Source organism: Taurulus bubalis (genome assembly GCF_910589615.1).
Source record: "Taurulus bubalis genome assembly, chromosome: 15".
Lineage (NCBI taxonomy): Eukaryota > Metazoa > Chordata > Actinopteri > Perciformes > Cottidae > Taurulus > Taurulus bubalis.
Genome location: NC_136603.1, coordinates 14,220,159 through 14,238,098, shown reverse-complemented (window position 1 = coordinate 14,238,098; position 17,940 = coordinate 14,220,159). Strand labels below are relative to the sequence as shown.

The window sequence follows — 17,940 nt, the reverse complement described above, 5'->3', positions numbered from 1 at the left end:
GGTCTCCAGCACTACAGTACACAAGGCTTAGTGTCACATTTGTATCTTTTCAAAGAAAATGAGACATTAGCAAGTGCTTGCAGAGGCATGTCCGGGTGTAGCCTGAAAGATGCTTCTTGGTGCTTCATGGAACACAGAAAACAGTCCATTAGCCGAGACCCAGGAGCTTTCATTTCAAATATCTTGACAGGGCTCCAGAGTGCAAGCATTTGAGTGTTAAGGATAAGAATGTTGAGTGCAGCACACTTTTAAGAAATCACCAAATAACAACATCTTTACTAGGTCAAGCAGTCAAGTTTGTGTTGGCTGTCTGAAAGGTCACAATACTAGCTCACATGTTGCACTTCGGTACACACACAGTCTACATGTGACCTGAATGTAATACTTCAGAGAACAGCTGGTCCAGCCATTGGTTTCCTTTTAGTGTATTTTCTGCGGATAGTGCCTCACTGTCACCATACCTTCTCAATCATGCTGTTGAACGCGTTTCTTCATACTCAAATCCCAGCTGTTCACTAAAGTCACAACAGTCAAGCCAATTTTATTCACAATTAATAGACACATTTGGGATTCTCGACTAAGAGGGCGTTACAATTTGTACAAAACATACAACACTCTATCCTCAGACACTTTGAGTTGAAGAAGCTTTTTGAAGAAAGAGCCGATATGAGCTAGATGCTTGGTTTGAATCAGCTACTTGGAATCAGCATCATTTGGTCAATGCACCAAGGTGCCACATTAGCCTGCAAATTCATCTAATCTGTCTTCTTAAAAAGACAAAGGAGAATCTAGATCTGCACATCTTTTCTCGTGGTTATTTGTCTGTAATGATTATCTGTCTTGGAAAACATTTGAAAAGTGAGAGGGAACTTTCCTTTGGACTCACATCAGAATTCTATTAAACAAACACTCAATTAGTGCCACAATGGATTGTTAAGCTGACTCATTATTTTGCTGTTTTCCTCCCTCTTCAAATGTATTTGTAACCCAATTGTAGCTAATTAGTTTAAATAATTGTACATTCCATCCACTAAAATCATATAAAAATATGAATAATGAATTATCAAACGTCATCCCTGTGGAGGGATTATCAGTGAAAACACACAAGAAATATTGTGTCTGATATTTATGCTTATCTTGTCTCTAGCATGTATTATTTTGGGGGCTTTGTAAATCCTGCTGTGTGTGTGAGGACTCTATACCGCCCTCTTCAAACTCCACCTGTCACACATGAACATCATCTCATTTGTGTATGTGAAGATGAGAAGGATGAATAACTGAGATAGGAAATGCTTGAAAGCTAACTCGGCTAATGAGTGGCCAAATAAAGAGTTGTCTTTATGTAATATTTGACATTCAAATGCAAATTACATTGACAATGCTCACAAATGTTGAAAAGTCTTTGGTCAGCAAAACATCTCTCTTGTGGCATTTCTGAATGTGCATACTAAAACAAATCTTAAACCTCATAATCCATCTTTTTTTCAAAATAAGAAACTGCAATTGTATTCTGATAATTGGTATTCAACAAGGATCCTCAATTTGTATATTTAAATATTAAGTAAACACAAAACGGAAAATGACAGATATGAATATCCTCCTGGAGTGTGGTTCAAAGTATTACAGATTTTGAAGGAGCTGTGCAGGTGCTAATATCTGATATCACACTCTTGTGTTCTTGCAGGTCAGCAGCTCTCCAGCGTGTATTCGGGCACTGACCAAGATGCTGTACTGCCCCTTTTGTCAGGGCATGCCGGCAGCGAAACCCTGTAAGAACTACTGCCTGAACGTTGTGAAGGGCTGCCTGGCCAATCAAGCTGATCTGGATCCAGAGTGGAACCTGTACATTGGTAAGTCTTTTCAAGGATCACTCCAGCTTATTTTCACCTGGGTGCTGCTGTTCTTTTATTTCCCATCAAACCAACCAATTTTTGTATGTAATTCCGCCTGGGCGCATGGCCGTGCAATATGGTTAAATGGGACTAATGGATGTGGAGGAAAGAAAAACATATTAGCACTCACAATAATGAGACATTTTTAGAATCAATTTTCACATTCACTGTTGTGTGACAGCTGCAACTATTTGTTGCATTAAACAGTGCCAATAGCAGGCTGAAGCCACCAAATAACATATATTACTTTAAAACTGTTTAAACCATGCAGAGCCTATGAGTTCAATAATATGTTAAACTGCATTGTTTGGACCAACAGATTATTGTATAACAATGAGCTGAGAGCAGTTTAAAGCATGAGCTGAAAGCTGCTAGCAACCCTTTCACACCACAGGAAGTAACTGTGGTGTGCAGCTTCAATTTGAAATCACAAATATTGCTACATTTTGTTTTACACCTTTTGCCTTTTTCAATATATGCTCTTGAAAGATTAAACACCGTATTGTTCAAACATAGATGAATTGGCACTTTGAGGATGACTTTTGCTTTATTTAACGTCAATTTGAATTCATGATCTTTGGGTTTATTTTTGGCCAAAGTAAGCTGAATGTATGTGACTATAGTAAAATATTGTACAATAGATTTGTTCAAAATTACCTGATATAATGAATTAACATGTGGCTTATGTCAAAATGCTTAACTTGTAAGTCTGCAGGATTACAGAAATAGGTGTGTTATGTGGTTTAGTCTATTTAAAGAGAGGTTACAGCTGGTGCTGTGTTCTTGTTTTGAAAGCATCAGTTCCATCGACTCACATTGGGCCCTTGGATAAGAGGCTGCTTTATTTGTCATTCTTCTATCAACGTTTTCTTGCATGAAAAGATTTTATTCATGGGATTCTTCTCTCCTGCTGGGCTAAATGGGGACTTGTAATAGGGCAGAAGTGCACAGCGGGTAATGTCAAGTTTGTGAGGAGAAATTCAATGGGAACTTGTTCAGCTCAGAGTACAAACATGAATGTAATATTTATATATTTATTTAATATTTCATAGAATGCCTAACATAGATGACTCCTGCTGTCATTTAGATAGAGTCTTCCTGTATGATTGAACTAAAGCGGTGACAGTGAAAACGTGACTAGTTTGCTGTGAGAAACAAGAGAAGGAGCTCTGGTTGTTCCTTGTCAGCCTGCGGCAAATAAAACATTGAAACCCCACCTTAGAAATTGCATTTGAATGTTTATAAAAAAAATCGTGACTTGTATCTCTATATATATTCATGAGCTACGTCATGTAAACAAACCAAGTACCTACTTAGAGTGGAGACGTAGCCACTTAAAGGATGGAAGACTATTACTTGCCATCTTCCGACCTATACTCTTTAAACTGGAAACGTGTTTTATATTGGGATATTTTATGGAAATGACAGATACTGTAGCCACCAAGTAGGAAACGTTCAGCTCCCAGGCGGTCTTCCTCCAGCCAGCTGCCACCGTAGTTAGTTTTTGTTGTGAAATGAGGTGGTAGTGTACAGATAACTCCTCCTTTCACCTTTACGAATCAGCTGATCCTCATCCATTGTGGCGCTTTTGAAGCGAGCAACAGGAATAAATAGAAACAGGGCATCCAACAAAAGTTCAGCTCAAAACAACTCGCCACGCTGCACAGGGCTGCGTCCCTCTTGGCCAGTTAGGACACAGTATTATGGACATATTGCACAAAAATAGTACTTCTTCGAACCTATGTGTCAAGAACAGCTTTGCTCGTTTTGCAAAGCACTCGAAAACAAGCATTTTAACAGATTACTGCAATGATATAATATAATATACCATACCTCTATACATGTTGTCTGACCGTTTATTTCTGTCACCAAACACAAGAATCCATCACATAATAATTAAGGTTGACAAAAACATCATGTAGAGATTGGGAAGATATTGTTTGACAATAACTACTTCATGACAGACAGAAAAGAAAGCAGCGTGTGTGGGTGTTTGCTAGACGAATGCAGTCACTAATATCGATGTGGAAGGAGATCTGTTTGGATGATCCATGGTGGCCTGAATGTCTCTGTGTTCAGCAGGCACATCGGAGAGCAGCTGCAGTGTGGTCGGACAAAAGGCCGAGTTGTTGGGGAACTTTATTCTCAAAGCGGGTGTGTAGGGGAGAGTAAACACACATTAATGAAGTTTACCAACCGCTCAAAACCTGAAATAACAAATACGGAGATGTCAGTGCCCACAGTGCAAGACAGCATGCAGACCTGAGAGTTTGCTTTTGTAAACTCTGGGGTAGTGAGGTCGTCGCTAATTCGGTATACTACTTGAACCATGCGGTGATAGTTTGTTGAATAAAAAAATCACCCAGAGGATTTTATTAATTAATGGGCTGCCAAAGTTTTCTAAAGATAGATATTTAAACTCACCTCTGTCACACCCATCCTCAAAAAGCATGGCCTCATAATACGTCACTCGTATTATTATTATTATTATTATTATTATTATTATTATTATTATTATTATTATTATTATTATTATGTTCTTGCAGTTTAATTAATGTTCTTACAGTTTAAACCAAGTCGACAAATACTGACATCGGTGGAAAATCTTGACGCAAGTTCAGGTTTAAAGCGGACAATGCTTTATGCAATGATCATTGTGATATATAATGAGGGTATAGGGAGTTATTTGAACAACCAAGCATGTCCAATTTCACTGCATGTCCAAGTGCGTATTATTTTATTTTCTCACTCCATCTTCTTGCCAGTGAACACATTGATTGAATATCTTCCATATGTTTTGAAAAGGCATACGGTGCGTCATTTTAATTACTTGACATATGTTCAAGGATGACCATTTATTCATTTTTCTTTGGCTTGTGAAAGCTGTGCATAGATTGTGCACATATACATGCATGACTAATTCAGTCAATTCATGGATTATATGTTATTTCATGTTGAATATTGTTTCTATTAAATTAAGGGAAATTGTTATATTAGCTTTCTACTTTACAGTTCACACTGCATATCAGCTGAGCAGTATTTATTTATTGATTTTAGTGTTAAATCTCCATTCATCTATTGAAGAAACACTTGTCATTTTAAGTGTCGTGACACTGTCCCTCTGTACGCGTTCAATCTGTCTTCATCAGGACTCTTGTCAATTGGATTATTGCTCTTCTATTTAAATTAAATGCCAGTTCTGTCTTTTGGCTCTGACATTTCATGCTCATAATAGGACAAAAGATTTTTAATTAGCTTAAGGTCTAACCACAAAAAAGGTATTGACTTGACTCTCGGTGTAAAATTCTCAGGAGGGCTTTGTCATGTTCAGGACTGACAGCGACTTAACGTGATACATAAATTATGCTAATATGATTTGTACTGGACAAATGTTTATTTTTTATTATTATTATTACTCCGACTTGACATGTCATCTTGCCATCATTCACACAGTGCTATCAACTAAAGGTGGATATCCGCTCACTGAAAGAAATAGGAAGCTTTAGCTCAAGGACTCAGAGAGAAGTTGCGAGAAACACCTGAGATTCCTGACAGAGCCGGTACAGCCGTGAAGCTGAGATATTCATCTCGATTCCTGTGGCTTCCACCCAGACCAACATCATATACCTTCTCCACTGACCAGGGAACACAAGATTTTGGGGAGTTAAAAATAATCCAGCCAAAAAGTGAGAAAACCTCGAGGCTGTGCCCGTGATGGTAACCTTTTCACTCGCATAACACCCTCTGATTAAATACATTCCAACTTGTGACAAAGAAAGTGCAATTTTACATTAACCAAGGCCTCACCTTCATTTCACCTGCAATGCTATATCGTCCTCCAACTTGGTGAAGTGAAAGAAAAACGATATGGTTGCTATAATTGGTTGGTTCAAGTGTCTATTTTGTGATTGTTTCGATTGTATGTTCCACTTTCTTTTAAATCCATTATTTGTTGTTAATGCCAGTGTACAATACAGTTGTAACCATTAATTACGATATTATGAACACTTACTTTCGAAAAAATATATACAAGCAAGTGCAATTTTTCCTGAAGTACCGTAGCTAATCAATATTTTTTTTTAATTACAATTTATCAAATTAAAATGGAAATATGTCAAAGGTGTTTCTTGTAGTGATGTACCGTCAGAGAGTAATGATGAAGATATCTTTTTAAGTAGCCACTGACAACATTGGATCACATGTCCATGTGCATATTTCTCTAGCTTGCATCTGGGCATTTCTCGGAGTTGACGAGGTCTTGGGGTAAACTATGCCATCTCGGTTAAGCTTAGACTTAAGATTTGTTTTTGGGTGGTCCTGGTTCTGCCTGGAATACTATTGTCTAATTGTCAATCAATATAACTGTACAGTTGTTTCAATGTGTTTGGAGCACAATCTAAAGAGAAGAGTAACCGCAATACACTACCAGGCTTCCCTAAAAAATAAATCACTGAGTTTCCGCAAGGGAACTATGTAAAACGCTGTCTTTAAAAATTCCTAATAATTGGTTCCCTCTTGTAAGTTATTCAAATACAATACATTGAGTTATTCTTTTCTCTGTTTAAAAAAAAAGAACATTGTGCCAGCTTGTCTTGATGTGTTGCAGTATACCGGCTTGGTAATTTGTGCCTTCCGTTCACATACACACGATATATAACATTAAAACGCCGCCGTCTTCTTAGTGACAATTAACCGCTCAAAGTGAAGAAGTATGTGGGGCAAAAGGAAAACAATATTCCCAATACCTAGGCCGGCGCCACTGCTTCTGAGCAAGACATTAAATAGACAAGTAAATAAGATATGACCAACATATTTTCATTACTCATTAATATTGATGTGAAACACGTTTGCTCTGTAGTGTTACTGAATTGCCTATTTGTTCATGCAGCAGCGAAGTGATACCTATAGTTTTAGGAAACATAAGATACACAGAGCTAGAATGTTTCTTTCTTCCTTAATGTTACACGGAATAAATCAAATCTCAATAAATCATACAGTAGATTAAATGGGCTCTGCTGAGTCGCCAGTCTATAATCCATTAGTTTCCACTGGACAAATCCTTGCTGACCTCGACCCATTCTGCTCCTACGAATTGCTTTAATTACATAATGCTTTAAGCAGTATATTGTGTGTATGTTGAATTGCAAATTAGTGTATTGGATTTAGACATTAATTTGTAATAAATACTTATTTTATTTTCATTATAAACATGCATTTAAAAAAGCAGTACATGAGCAATTTGATGAGATTAAGAGTGGGATTATATTTTAATTACATAAATTAACTGAAGCACGGAGGGTCTGATTAACAGCTGTCAGTCTGTTCACCGCACCTGGGAACTCGACACTGAACATAATCAGGACCCACACGCCAAGTCCTCTCTTGTGTGTGTGTGTGTGTGTGTATATATATATATGTATATGTATATGTATATGTATATATATATATATATATATATATATATATGAGCGCATTGCGCTTTCGGCATAAATCACTGGATATCTGTTTTAAGAAGATCACGTTGACAGTGTTTTGTCGTCTTTCTGTTGTTTAAAAATTCATCCGGTTGGGTTTTTTTTTTTGTTGAAAATGTTCTGAAGCAGGCTCTTTTTAAACATTTTGATTTTCTGTATCCGGCTGTCTTCAACCTCTCCGATTTTTGAATACCAATCACATGCTCTGACGATGAATATTGTCCACTGTAGTTTTACACCCTTTAAGTCATTATCATTTGTTTGTGTGCTGACAGGTAGTGATGGAACTTTTCCTCCTGCCCTTCACAATATTCACAGAGTGAGTCACGTGACTGGTTTAAATTCTAAGTGAAGCGGTTGACTTACTTGAGCTTTATTTGTCATATTGTTGCTTGTTGGTGTGTAAGGCTGTATCTATTCTCCCTGGAGAGAGACGTGTCATACATTGGAAGTGATCTGCATTGATTCTTTCTGCTCATTTTTTTTTAATTAGGTGATTTGTTTTGCTTGGTAACTGGAGGCAGCCACAACCTCACTGTTTATGAAAATTCAAGACAGCAACACATTTGTGAAAAATTTCTCATGAATAAAATATTTGAGTGGAAAAACCTTCCCTAACACAAATAGACCAAAAGCTGTTTTCTGCACACAAGGATGCTGACGGCAAGACAACTCAATTTGTGTAGCACGTTTCATACAGTGTGCTTTACAAGGTGATAAGCACACAGCAAAGGTTAAAGATTTACAATTTAAAAAGTGTGAAAGTACAGGCAAGTGATAAAAGAGAAAAAGTAAAGTTGTGCTAATACCGGCAAAAATTCTAAGAACAAATACACTTCACACATTTACACTTTAATATAATTAAGGTAAACTGATACTCTACACGTAACACGGTTTAAACATCAAGCTGAAAATGTTAACGCGAATCGCTCAACCTGTCTTATTGACCCTCCTCCTGACCAGGGCTCAGACAACACTCAGCTTTAGTAGCATCTCTATTTAGCAAAGGTATTTAATTAAGTGTTATTAATGTTAAAAACATAGTTTTAACCAACTCTAACTGATCTGACATTGAGAGAGAGCAAAAACTTATTTCTATTTTATTAGTCTCCTATTGAATAATCAGTGGTGTTAAGGTCCTTTATTTAAGTAAAAATACTACTCCTTTTCAACCAATAGTGCAAACCTCAAAGTTATAAACAATAGATGGTTACAATAATTAAAAGAAAAAACGGTTAAACCTCACTTTACAGAAGCTGGTACCATGTAATCTTATAGGAAAAATTGCAGTTATTTTTGTCAATTGATTAATTGTTTCAGCTCTATACTGGTATATACTGTTGGGTAGTTCACGGTACAACAACACATCTTATTTTTAATATGTTTTGTATGCAAACAATCTTATTTTCGGAGGTTACTTTAACTCAAGCTGTTATTCTGTCGCAAGTGGTCATTCATTTCTATGATTTTCTACAGATTTCAGCCTCTCTGCTTTGCTCACCCTGCATTCTGTATCATCAAGGGTTTATAAGGGAAGAAAAAGGGAGACGGAAAGCTTCCTTACATCTGATGTGTGCCCTATAACACATCTGATTGTGCAATCAGTGGATTTGAATTTAGAGAGCTTGAACTCTCACAAACTGTAGAAATTCAGCCACAGGGATTTATATTTAGTTGCCATTTCAGCTCCTCTAGCTGGAAACACCCACAGCTAATGGAAGGAAGTTAAATTGAATATGTAGACTTCTCATATGATTTGCCATTTTTGCAATTTTTCACCCTGTTTGGGGTGATGTCAAAAGAACATTAGAGTCAAGTACTGTGTACCTGCAACTAGCTTTATCCTCTGTTCTATTTGTGTTTTCCTAACTGTGTGAAGTCTGAATTTCCATTTAGAGGATAGATGCTTTTGAACAGCAGTGAATTAGAACAGTGATGCCTAAAAGCCATTCCACCCACACCTTTGGAGTTAAATGGATTTATAATGGTCGAGTAGAGTGGGGCGGGTCATGCCTTCGCCATTTTAGGAAAATAGGCTGCACTGCTAACCCTTCATTTGACTGACAGGCTTCTAGGAACAAGTTGTGCACACACAAGGTTTGTACCAATCCAGAGCCTGCAATAATTACTTTAAAGCTTTTTTGCGTCACCAGCTGCCACTGGTTAGTCCTTAATTCATGAATTCGGTCAGCCCTGGTTTGTCCCTCTCTCTCTCTCTCCCTCTCCCTCTCCTGTGATGTGCTGTCAGGTGATGCAGTTACTTAAACCAAGGAAGAATGTAGAAGAACTGTAAGGTCAGGTCCGCTATGGTTATTTATGCAGTGAAACATATATCTATATGCTTTTTATCCACAGCCATTCATAAGGTTGTTGCTGCTCATTCATGCACACACTCGCACATCAATGAAAGGTAGTTAGTTAGCCTGACCAATGCGAGCATTATGCGGTTCAGTGTCCTTTCCCAGGTGGAGGTGGGGACCGAACCACTAACCCTATGATCAGTAGACAACCAGCTCTTCTCCCTGCGCCCCAGCCCAATACCATACAGTTTTAAAGTGTTTTACTTAGATGTGGTTATCTAAGACTGCTGAATTATTAAGATTACTTGAAGAAATTAGAACATCTTATCAGTCCAATTTGTCTACTAATTAGTCAGATTTTTCAATTTAAAGATTATCCTGCATACTTTATTTTGTTTCTTCAGTCTGCAAGGCAGTGCCCGTTTAACAACAAATCTGCAGTGTTGCATTGTTTTTGTCCAGCTTACTTTTAAAAACAAAATCATCTAGTTTTCTTTATAGATATTAGTGTAAAATTCATGCAAACCATATTTCAGACCTAAGGCTCTTACTGAAAATAGATGAATTTCAGAAAAATGTAGTTGCTTCCCTTGACACAAATTGGACATGGTGCTTGACAATATTGTTATTTTATTATTATTGAACATGCATAGATTATATTTATGTTAGAATTGCCCTTTTGCAGTATTTGGAATGGAGGGACAATTAATACAACTTACGGTTTCCCATTATGGCTTCCATCTGTGAGAAAACTGTAAACTTGAAAATGAAGGACTGAGGAAATAACATTACATTGTATAGCTTACACACAGGAGTTGTTTCTGGCAGAGTTTGGACTCCATCAAACACATATTGTGGAACTTATTTTATTGAACATTGACCTCTTGTTCTGTTTTATGTACCGAGGCATCTGTCGCACCGACATTGATTTCCATTTTGTTTTTAAGTTATTTGCTTGCCTAATCACTCACAGTTTCATAGAGATGTAGTTGAGTGGATCTAATTACAGACTCACTTCCCACCTGTGCAATTACAACTCTGCGGAAAGAGAGACGTTCTGTGAAGGGAGATAAATTATTCTCTAAGGAGTATTTATGAGCAGCGAGTCCTAACATTGTCTTTGCTCAAAGCTGCTCCACTATTGTTGCTGTTGAGCCTGTTCACATCACATATGTGTGTTGTGGTGATGTGGCCCATAATGTGGATTTTATGTTTTTAGGGGAAACAAGGAAACTGTAATAATGGAAAAAGAATAATGATGAGTGTGTCATGCTTTAATTTAAACAAAACTAAAAGTCATGCTCACAGTTCTCATAGGCTGTATTTGGGCACATATATGCTTGGAGTTCAATGCTAACTTGCTGATGTTTAGCAGGTTATGTTCTAACTTTTGCTAATTAGCAAGTATAGTATAGCTGAGCTGATGGGAATATCATCAGATTTGCAGGCATTTGGTCATAGACATAACATAGACCTGATGATGGCTCTTGAAGAAAAGCCAGGTCAAAAAATTGCATTACAAATCATTCTGTGTCTGTCCCTAATCTCATGGGATCCATTCAGTAAATGTTGCTATGATAAATGGACTTGCATTTGTATCGCACATTTCAAGTCTTCCGCCCACTCAAAGCGCTTTACACTATGTCAACATTCACCCACTCACACACTGATGGCAGAGGCTGCCACCTGCCCATCAGGATCTAATCTAATAACACTTTCCCACACCGGTGACATAGCGCATACTCACTTTGGTCTTTGACATGCAAACCGGGAATTGAGATCTTTTGATATCTGCCTCTCAACATAGCGATGCCTGAGCGGCAGGTCGTAGCTAACGGTGCTAACAGTGCAAACAATACAAAGTACGGCAGACGTGCTGACAGAGCTAAACGTGTTTACTTGAGGGGGAACCGGAGGGTGGGTGCTACGCTTCTATGACCATGCTGTCAGTCAGGATAGCGTTATCAGCTTTAATCCCCACATGAGTGCTGCAGAGCAGCCAGTAGGCCACACTCACATGCACTAACATGCACTAAAAGCAAATTAGGAATGTTAAACTTTTACTTTGTTATAGTAATTTAAGAAAAAATATGTCTTCATAAAAATACACAATTCAAATGACAAGGAAATACAAGTTTGTATTTTTATTGATTTAAAAAAAGAATTGTGTAACTAGTAGTTTTAATGATGTATTATAAGCTGGTTAGAGCCAGTGTAATTCATCTCTAATATCTATGTTGTTGCGAAAACATCTCCTTCAACAACTTCATTTATTGAGAAATAAACGACTAATGGCCTTCGTTCATTGGCCGTTAGCGATCAGAGATCGACAACGAGAAAAGCAGGTATGCTGATGTCCTGATTTCAGATTTTTCTGAATATTGGATAACGATTGTCAGGAAAACTGTCTGCATCACACTGTGATGGTTAACGTCAAAACTGCAATTGATAAATGGTTTACATGCGTGCCGAACCATGAAGGGGGATCCGTATTGATCACAAATCCACAATGGTCCGTTACACCACTAGCTGCTGTATTGCTCTGAATCCTGTGTATTGCACCTTTTAATAGATTGTATCAGAGTTAAGCTCCATTATGTGGGCTCCATATAAGCTTACAGAAAAGCTTCTGTTGTAGAGATAATATATATTCATGACAAATCAAATTTGGGATCCTGAGGGCACTGGAGCTGATTCCAGCTGACATTGGGCGAAGGCAGAGACACCCTGGACAGGTCTCCAGACAGACAACCATTCACGCCTACAGGCAATTCATAGTCTCCAATTAACCTAAGATGCATGTCTTTGTACTGTGGGAGGAAGCCAGAGAACCCAGAGGGAACCCACACTGCCACGGGGAGAACGTTCAAACTCCACACAGAAGGACCACCCAGGCCCCTCTTGCTGTGAGGTGACAGTGCTAGCTACTACACCACCATGCAGCCCATATTCATGACATTCTCTTCGTAAATCTTGTATCAGATGAGGATATTTTGATTTACAGTATATTTTGTCCTTTCTGTGACTGCTCTTAACAAGTCACTGGATAAGGAAGACAAACATCACCACACTTTTCTGTGGTAGTCGTTGAGTAATTCAGCTTCCATTGTATGATTTTTCTTTTTGTTTTTTTCATTATAAAAAAGAAATTATCTTGATAAAGCTTTTAAGGTTTGATAATATTATTGATATTCTGAGTGTGCCATATCTGTCTTTATTGTTGCTATTAATACTTTAAAAGTGAACGTTGATTTCATTATGTGGAAATATGGCTTTGTGTGTACACTATGTTCAAGGACTTTTCGTCAGGATAAAGTCTGTCTAAGGAACAACATGCTTTTTCCCCCTTATCCATTTCTATACAGTTTCCTATAGCACCATTAGTTGGTTGGCTGAACCACAGATGAGCTATGGTTTACAGAATCCAAATTACACTTGAGCCATTTTTCATTCTGTGGCACTCTTCACAGGCAAAGAGCCATAGATAGGCCTGTTCACTTTCCTTATTTGTCCTTGTCTGCTGGAGGTTGCCTCTGGCTGACATAGCCTGAATTTAAGTGGACATCAATCTCGATAAAGAGGCAAAGCCCAGAGTAATATTACCTCCTCATATTCTTTTTAGCTGTTTAGCAAGACAACGTAAATAAACATGTGTTAGGCCACAAACTGACACATAAACCTCTGATATGAAACTAAATATTTGGATCTGGAGCTGTGGTTTCACAGCATGGTGTCGTTTTGGTGTCTATATCTAAACACAGTCTCAGTTGTTGTTTTTAACACCCTCTGCTTAGAATAGGACAATATGCGTCTATTTGCATTGCTGTGTCGTGATGATAAAAAGATTTCCTCCGGCTGGCCGGTGGCCTATCGCAGTGCTGCAAAAGTGCTGCAGGGAAAATTTGGCTCAGAGTGGCAGCCATGCCACAGAGGACTGGACTTCATGTACTCATAAGTGATGGTCATTAATTCTCCATGTTGGTAGAGTTTTTCCACATGCAGTGCCGAAGCCCTTCCTCTGGGACAAAGTTGATCCCCGGCCTGGCTCAACCCAATCAACACCACTTCTCAGTCTTCTCTGCTCTCGTCTTTCTCTCTTACTCGTTTCCTGTCTGCTCTCCCTCAGTTATGTATGAATACAAATTTCTCGGCTCTCTCTGTTTGACGAGCCCATCTGATAAGTTGCAGACAAGTCACCATGGTTTCCATCATTTGTGATGCTTGAGGCACTCTTTTTTTCTCCTATTATGAAATATGAGTTGTTCCCAGTTGGCTCCCTTGACCTACATTTTCAGTGTTTGCACTTGAGAGTTGTTAAGCTTACTCTTGAATTGAGATTTTGTTTTAATGTGTTTGTTATCAAGTAAGCAGACATACCTGAGGCAGTTGAATTAATTTGCATTATAATCAGACTGAACAGCAAGCTATATGCAATGCCAAGTTCAAAATTCAAAGTGTTTCGCCTAAATTGCAGTTTAGTGCCAAGAAACACATTATAGCAGCTGATCAGCATCAATGCAAGTGAACAAATAGTAGAAAATCATAGTTTTTTGCTTGGTGTTTCTGCTGGTACAAGTGTCATCTACTCTTAGACCATATGGTCGCACAGTGGTGCGATTGAAGGGCTACTACAAAAAATCATTTGGCGAGACAGTCTGCGTATTAAAATCCCAGCAAGCCTCACAGGCTATTACATTGTTGTTTGTTAACAAACAAAGAGTTCTTCAAAGGCTCAGACTTCAACATTATTGGAAAGGAAATAGTGATCTCGGGCCCCACAAGAATGACAAGCTGGAAAAGCCTTTTTTCATTTTTTTTTTTTTTTTTTACAGTATTCGTCTCCTCATATTTCATCAATGGCTAATGAAGTGATATTTTAACATCCATTTTTTTCTTATATATTTTTTTTTTTTTTTACAGTTTCCATCACTGCTTTCTTGTCTGCTCTCTGAAATATTATCTGTGCCTTCACAGCTTGGGAATATATTGTACGTATACCTTATTATGGTGTTGGGAGTAGCAAGCCAAAATACATATTATGGTCCTCTAAAAACAACACTCTGCCTACTGCAGATTGAGTAAAGTGGTAAGGCTGTCATGAGCATGTCTGTTGTTTCCAAATGACAGGATGACCTTATTTAGTAAGGATGTATTTGTAGAGTCATTACGCCAGCCTGCTGGTGAGGTCTTGTCCTGGGAGGGCTATGGATGCAGAAACCTCTCCTGATAGACGACTTAAGTACGGTCTCCAGATCTGGGACTCGCTCAGTTATGAGTTGGTTTAGTGATGTCCAACTCCCTGGGGCACGCCATACAAATGCAGAACTGCCATTACAAGGACTTTGGCACATTAGTGTATAGACCCAGAGGGCTTGAGAGCACTTTAGCAGTGTTTCTGTTTCATGGCAACATCAATTAACACTCTTCACCTCTAACAAATAACAGCTGTTGTCTTAGCTACTGTGAAATCTGCACCATCACAGCTGAAAATATTAAATATGTTGAACATCTTATTTTTACATGATCAGTGTTAATTGGAAGTAATTAAAACAAATTGGCTCTGTGGAGATGATAATGGTAAGTGTAAGGCCCTCTGGCTTGTGCTCACATGAGGATATTAATGAGCCATTGACCTTATAGTGTTCATTGCCCTGCAGCGGCTGTAGATAAATGCTTGGCTTTCAAAAGTTTTATTAAATCAATGACTCGTCAGTGCTATTTGTTGCATGTAGCCTAACAACGTTTTGTTGATGTGATTGAGTTGATCTACATGAAAATTGAATTTACCCCAAGATGCATCCATGCTGCTTCATACAGTAAGTGAGTTTAATGAGACGGTGGAGGTAATTGCCAATACTGTGTTCATGTCGTAATCAAAAGGCAAGACATAATAATTTGCTCTTGAGGTTATGACCTTTGTTTTTTTCAGTGTGTTAATAAAGTAATCCTTTAAATGTCAGAAAATAGTGGAAAGTGCAAACACAATTCCCCAGAGCCCAAATGGATGCCTTAAAGTTGTATGTTATATTAAATGTATATTAAAAAACAACAACAACAAAGGTATTCAGTTCACAGTGATATAAACTACAGAAAACATGTAAATCCTCACATTTGAGAATATGAAATAGATGTCAGTGGAAATGAAAAGCTATTTCATTGGTTTTCTGCTGCTTATTTTTTTATTTTCTGTGCAAGGTGACAGAGCCAGACACACGGCAACTTAAAGAAATACGAGCAATATGAGAAAAAGATAGTAGAAAACGTTCAAGGGGGTTTTGAAACGCATGCATTGTATTTTGAAGGGCACTTAAATATACGGAAAACACAAGCTTATACAAAAAAACCCACATGAAGAAAATGCAAGAGAAAATAGGAGATACAGGCAGTTACAGGAACACCAGTACATGCACACAATTGAACTGAGCTGCAACGCAGTATAAATGCATCCAGGGATGTGAGTGGAATCCTTCTTGCTTGTGTGTTATGATTGTGATTCCCTCATTTGCAGTGAACTTCTAAATGTTTAATTAAACTTGTTAATAGGTTTCCTCTATTTGCTTGTATTTTGCAGTGCACTGGGTCCTCTCAAGTGCGCTACTAACATTGGAGCCTGCCACTTAACACGTGACTGTAATGTGTCACAAAGCAAGTGAATGAGACCACATTGCTCCTTTGTGTTTTAAAAAACTTGACAAAACTTGAAATATTGAAGATGATTTTGTATTTGAGTGCTTGAACATTTAGATACCTGTGTAAATTGAACTGAATTTGTTTGTGTCAATCTCTGCACTCCTCCTTCCCTCCCTCCCTCCATTCCTTCCTGCCACACCCCACCTTCTTTTGTTTTACCACTGTTATGACAGATGCTTTGCTGCTGGTGGCACAGAGGCTGGAGGGACCCTTCAACATTGAATCTGTCATGGAGCCTATTGATGTCAAGATTTCAGAAGCCATCATGAATATGCAAGATAACAGTGCCCAGGTCTCCTACAAGGTACGTCCATTATGTCTCTTCCCCAGAGAACAAAAGTAACACCTCAGACAAGTCCAACTTGAAGGGAAACTACAGGGTAGGACTTTCTTTTAGTCACACTGGGCTGTGTCTAAGGTGTGTAGTCCAACACATGCTAATTATGTCCAAGTTTAGGTTTTGTATTTGAATTATATGTTTTGATTTGGTCAGATAATCTTAGTTCAACTAACAGTAGTTAATGTGTTTCCTGTGTTTTACTGCATTTTTCGTTTGCCCACAAAATTGTAGTCAGAAAAAAAGAAAATGTAGGCGGTTTGTGAAGATTTTCTTCTGCCTACGCAGTTTTGAATGCCTGTTCTCATTCAAAGCTAAATGCACTGTTGGCTTACACATGCAACAGATGCAGTTTTGTTTATGGTTTAAGTATATGTGGTATTTCCCCAAAAGCCTGTAAAAACTTAACTCTATCATCTTAAATAGCATTGGTCACAGCCCCAAGTTGAATCACCTATCAACGTGGTTACCTCAACTTGACGAAGAGCACTGTCACGCTGGTAATGTGGGGTGAATGCTTCACAAGACCTTAACAAAACAGCATGTTTTCCTATTTTCCGCGTTTCCCAAGTAATTTAAACCCCTGACAGTTGGGTGCCCATGTTTTTGTAATTGCAGGTTTTTCAAGGCTGCGGCCAGCCAAAACCCGCAGGAATGACGAGGTCTACTCGTGGTGTTCCGGATGTGTTCAACGCTCGCTTCAGGCCGTACAGCTCTGAGGAACGACCTACCATTGCTTCTCGTACAAGCCTAGACAGACTGGTAAGGAGACCGAGCCGAAGCTGCTGTTTTCAGACGAGACACTGCTTCAGTGTAAACATCATTTGTCTTTCTGACTTGACACTGTTGATTAAAGCTGGTGATTTGCCATCGTAAGCCCCCGGAGCCGGAAATTAATTCTTTGTACTTGTCCTCCGTTCAGGCCCCTCTATCGATTTGTGTTTGTTAACGAATCAACAGCTTTACCCCAAGAGGGCAGTGGAAGGTGTGTTGTGCTGCCTTCAGTGTCCTTCTCATCTCTGTGTACTTGGCAAACAGAAAAGAAAGGGATGAAAGAGGAGATGGATAGATTTTTTGAGGCTGACCATATCAATTGTTTGCTGTAAAGCACACCTTTATTTTCTATCAGATTACCTGTATGTTTGTTGGACTGGGATCTTGATACATGGATTTCCATCTCAAACAACCTTGAAACCTAAAATGCTGCATCAGGGTAAAGGTTAACACAGAGCTGACAGACCAATTCA

General features: G+C 38.4%; 1 protein-coding gene across 1 annotated transcript in view; it reads left to right on the top strand.

Moving 5' to 3' along the window:
* gpc6b (glypican 6b) overlaps positions 1–17,940 on the top strand; it is a gene marked incomplete at both ends in the record, with an annotated part of 70,792 nt that overhangs the window by 33,912 nt on the left and 18,940 nt on the right. Inside the window, 3 exons of the mRNA XM_079231441.1 lie at positions 1,685–1,850; positions 16,530–16,660; positions 17,312–17,455. Coding sequence (XP_079087567.1) covers positions 1,685–1,850; positions 16,530–16,660; positions 17,312–17,455 — 441 coding nt within the window. The remainder of the gene's footprint in view (positions 1–1,684; positions 1,851–16,529; positions 16,661–17,311; positions 17,456–17,940) is intronic.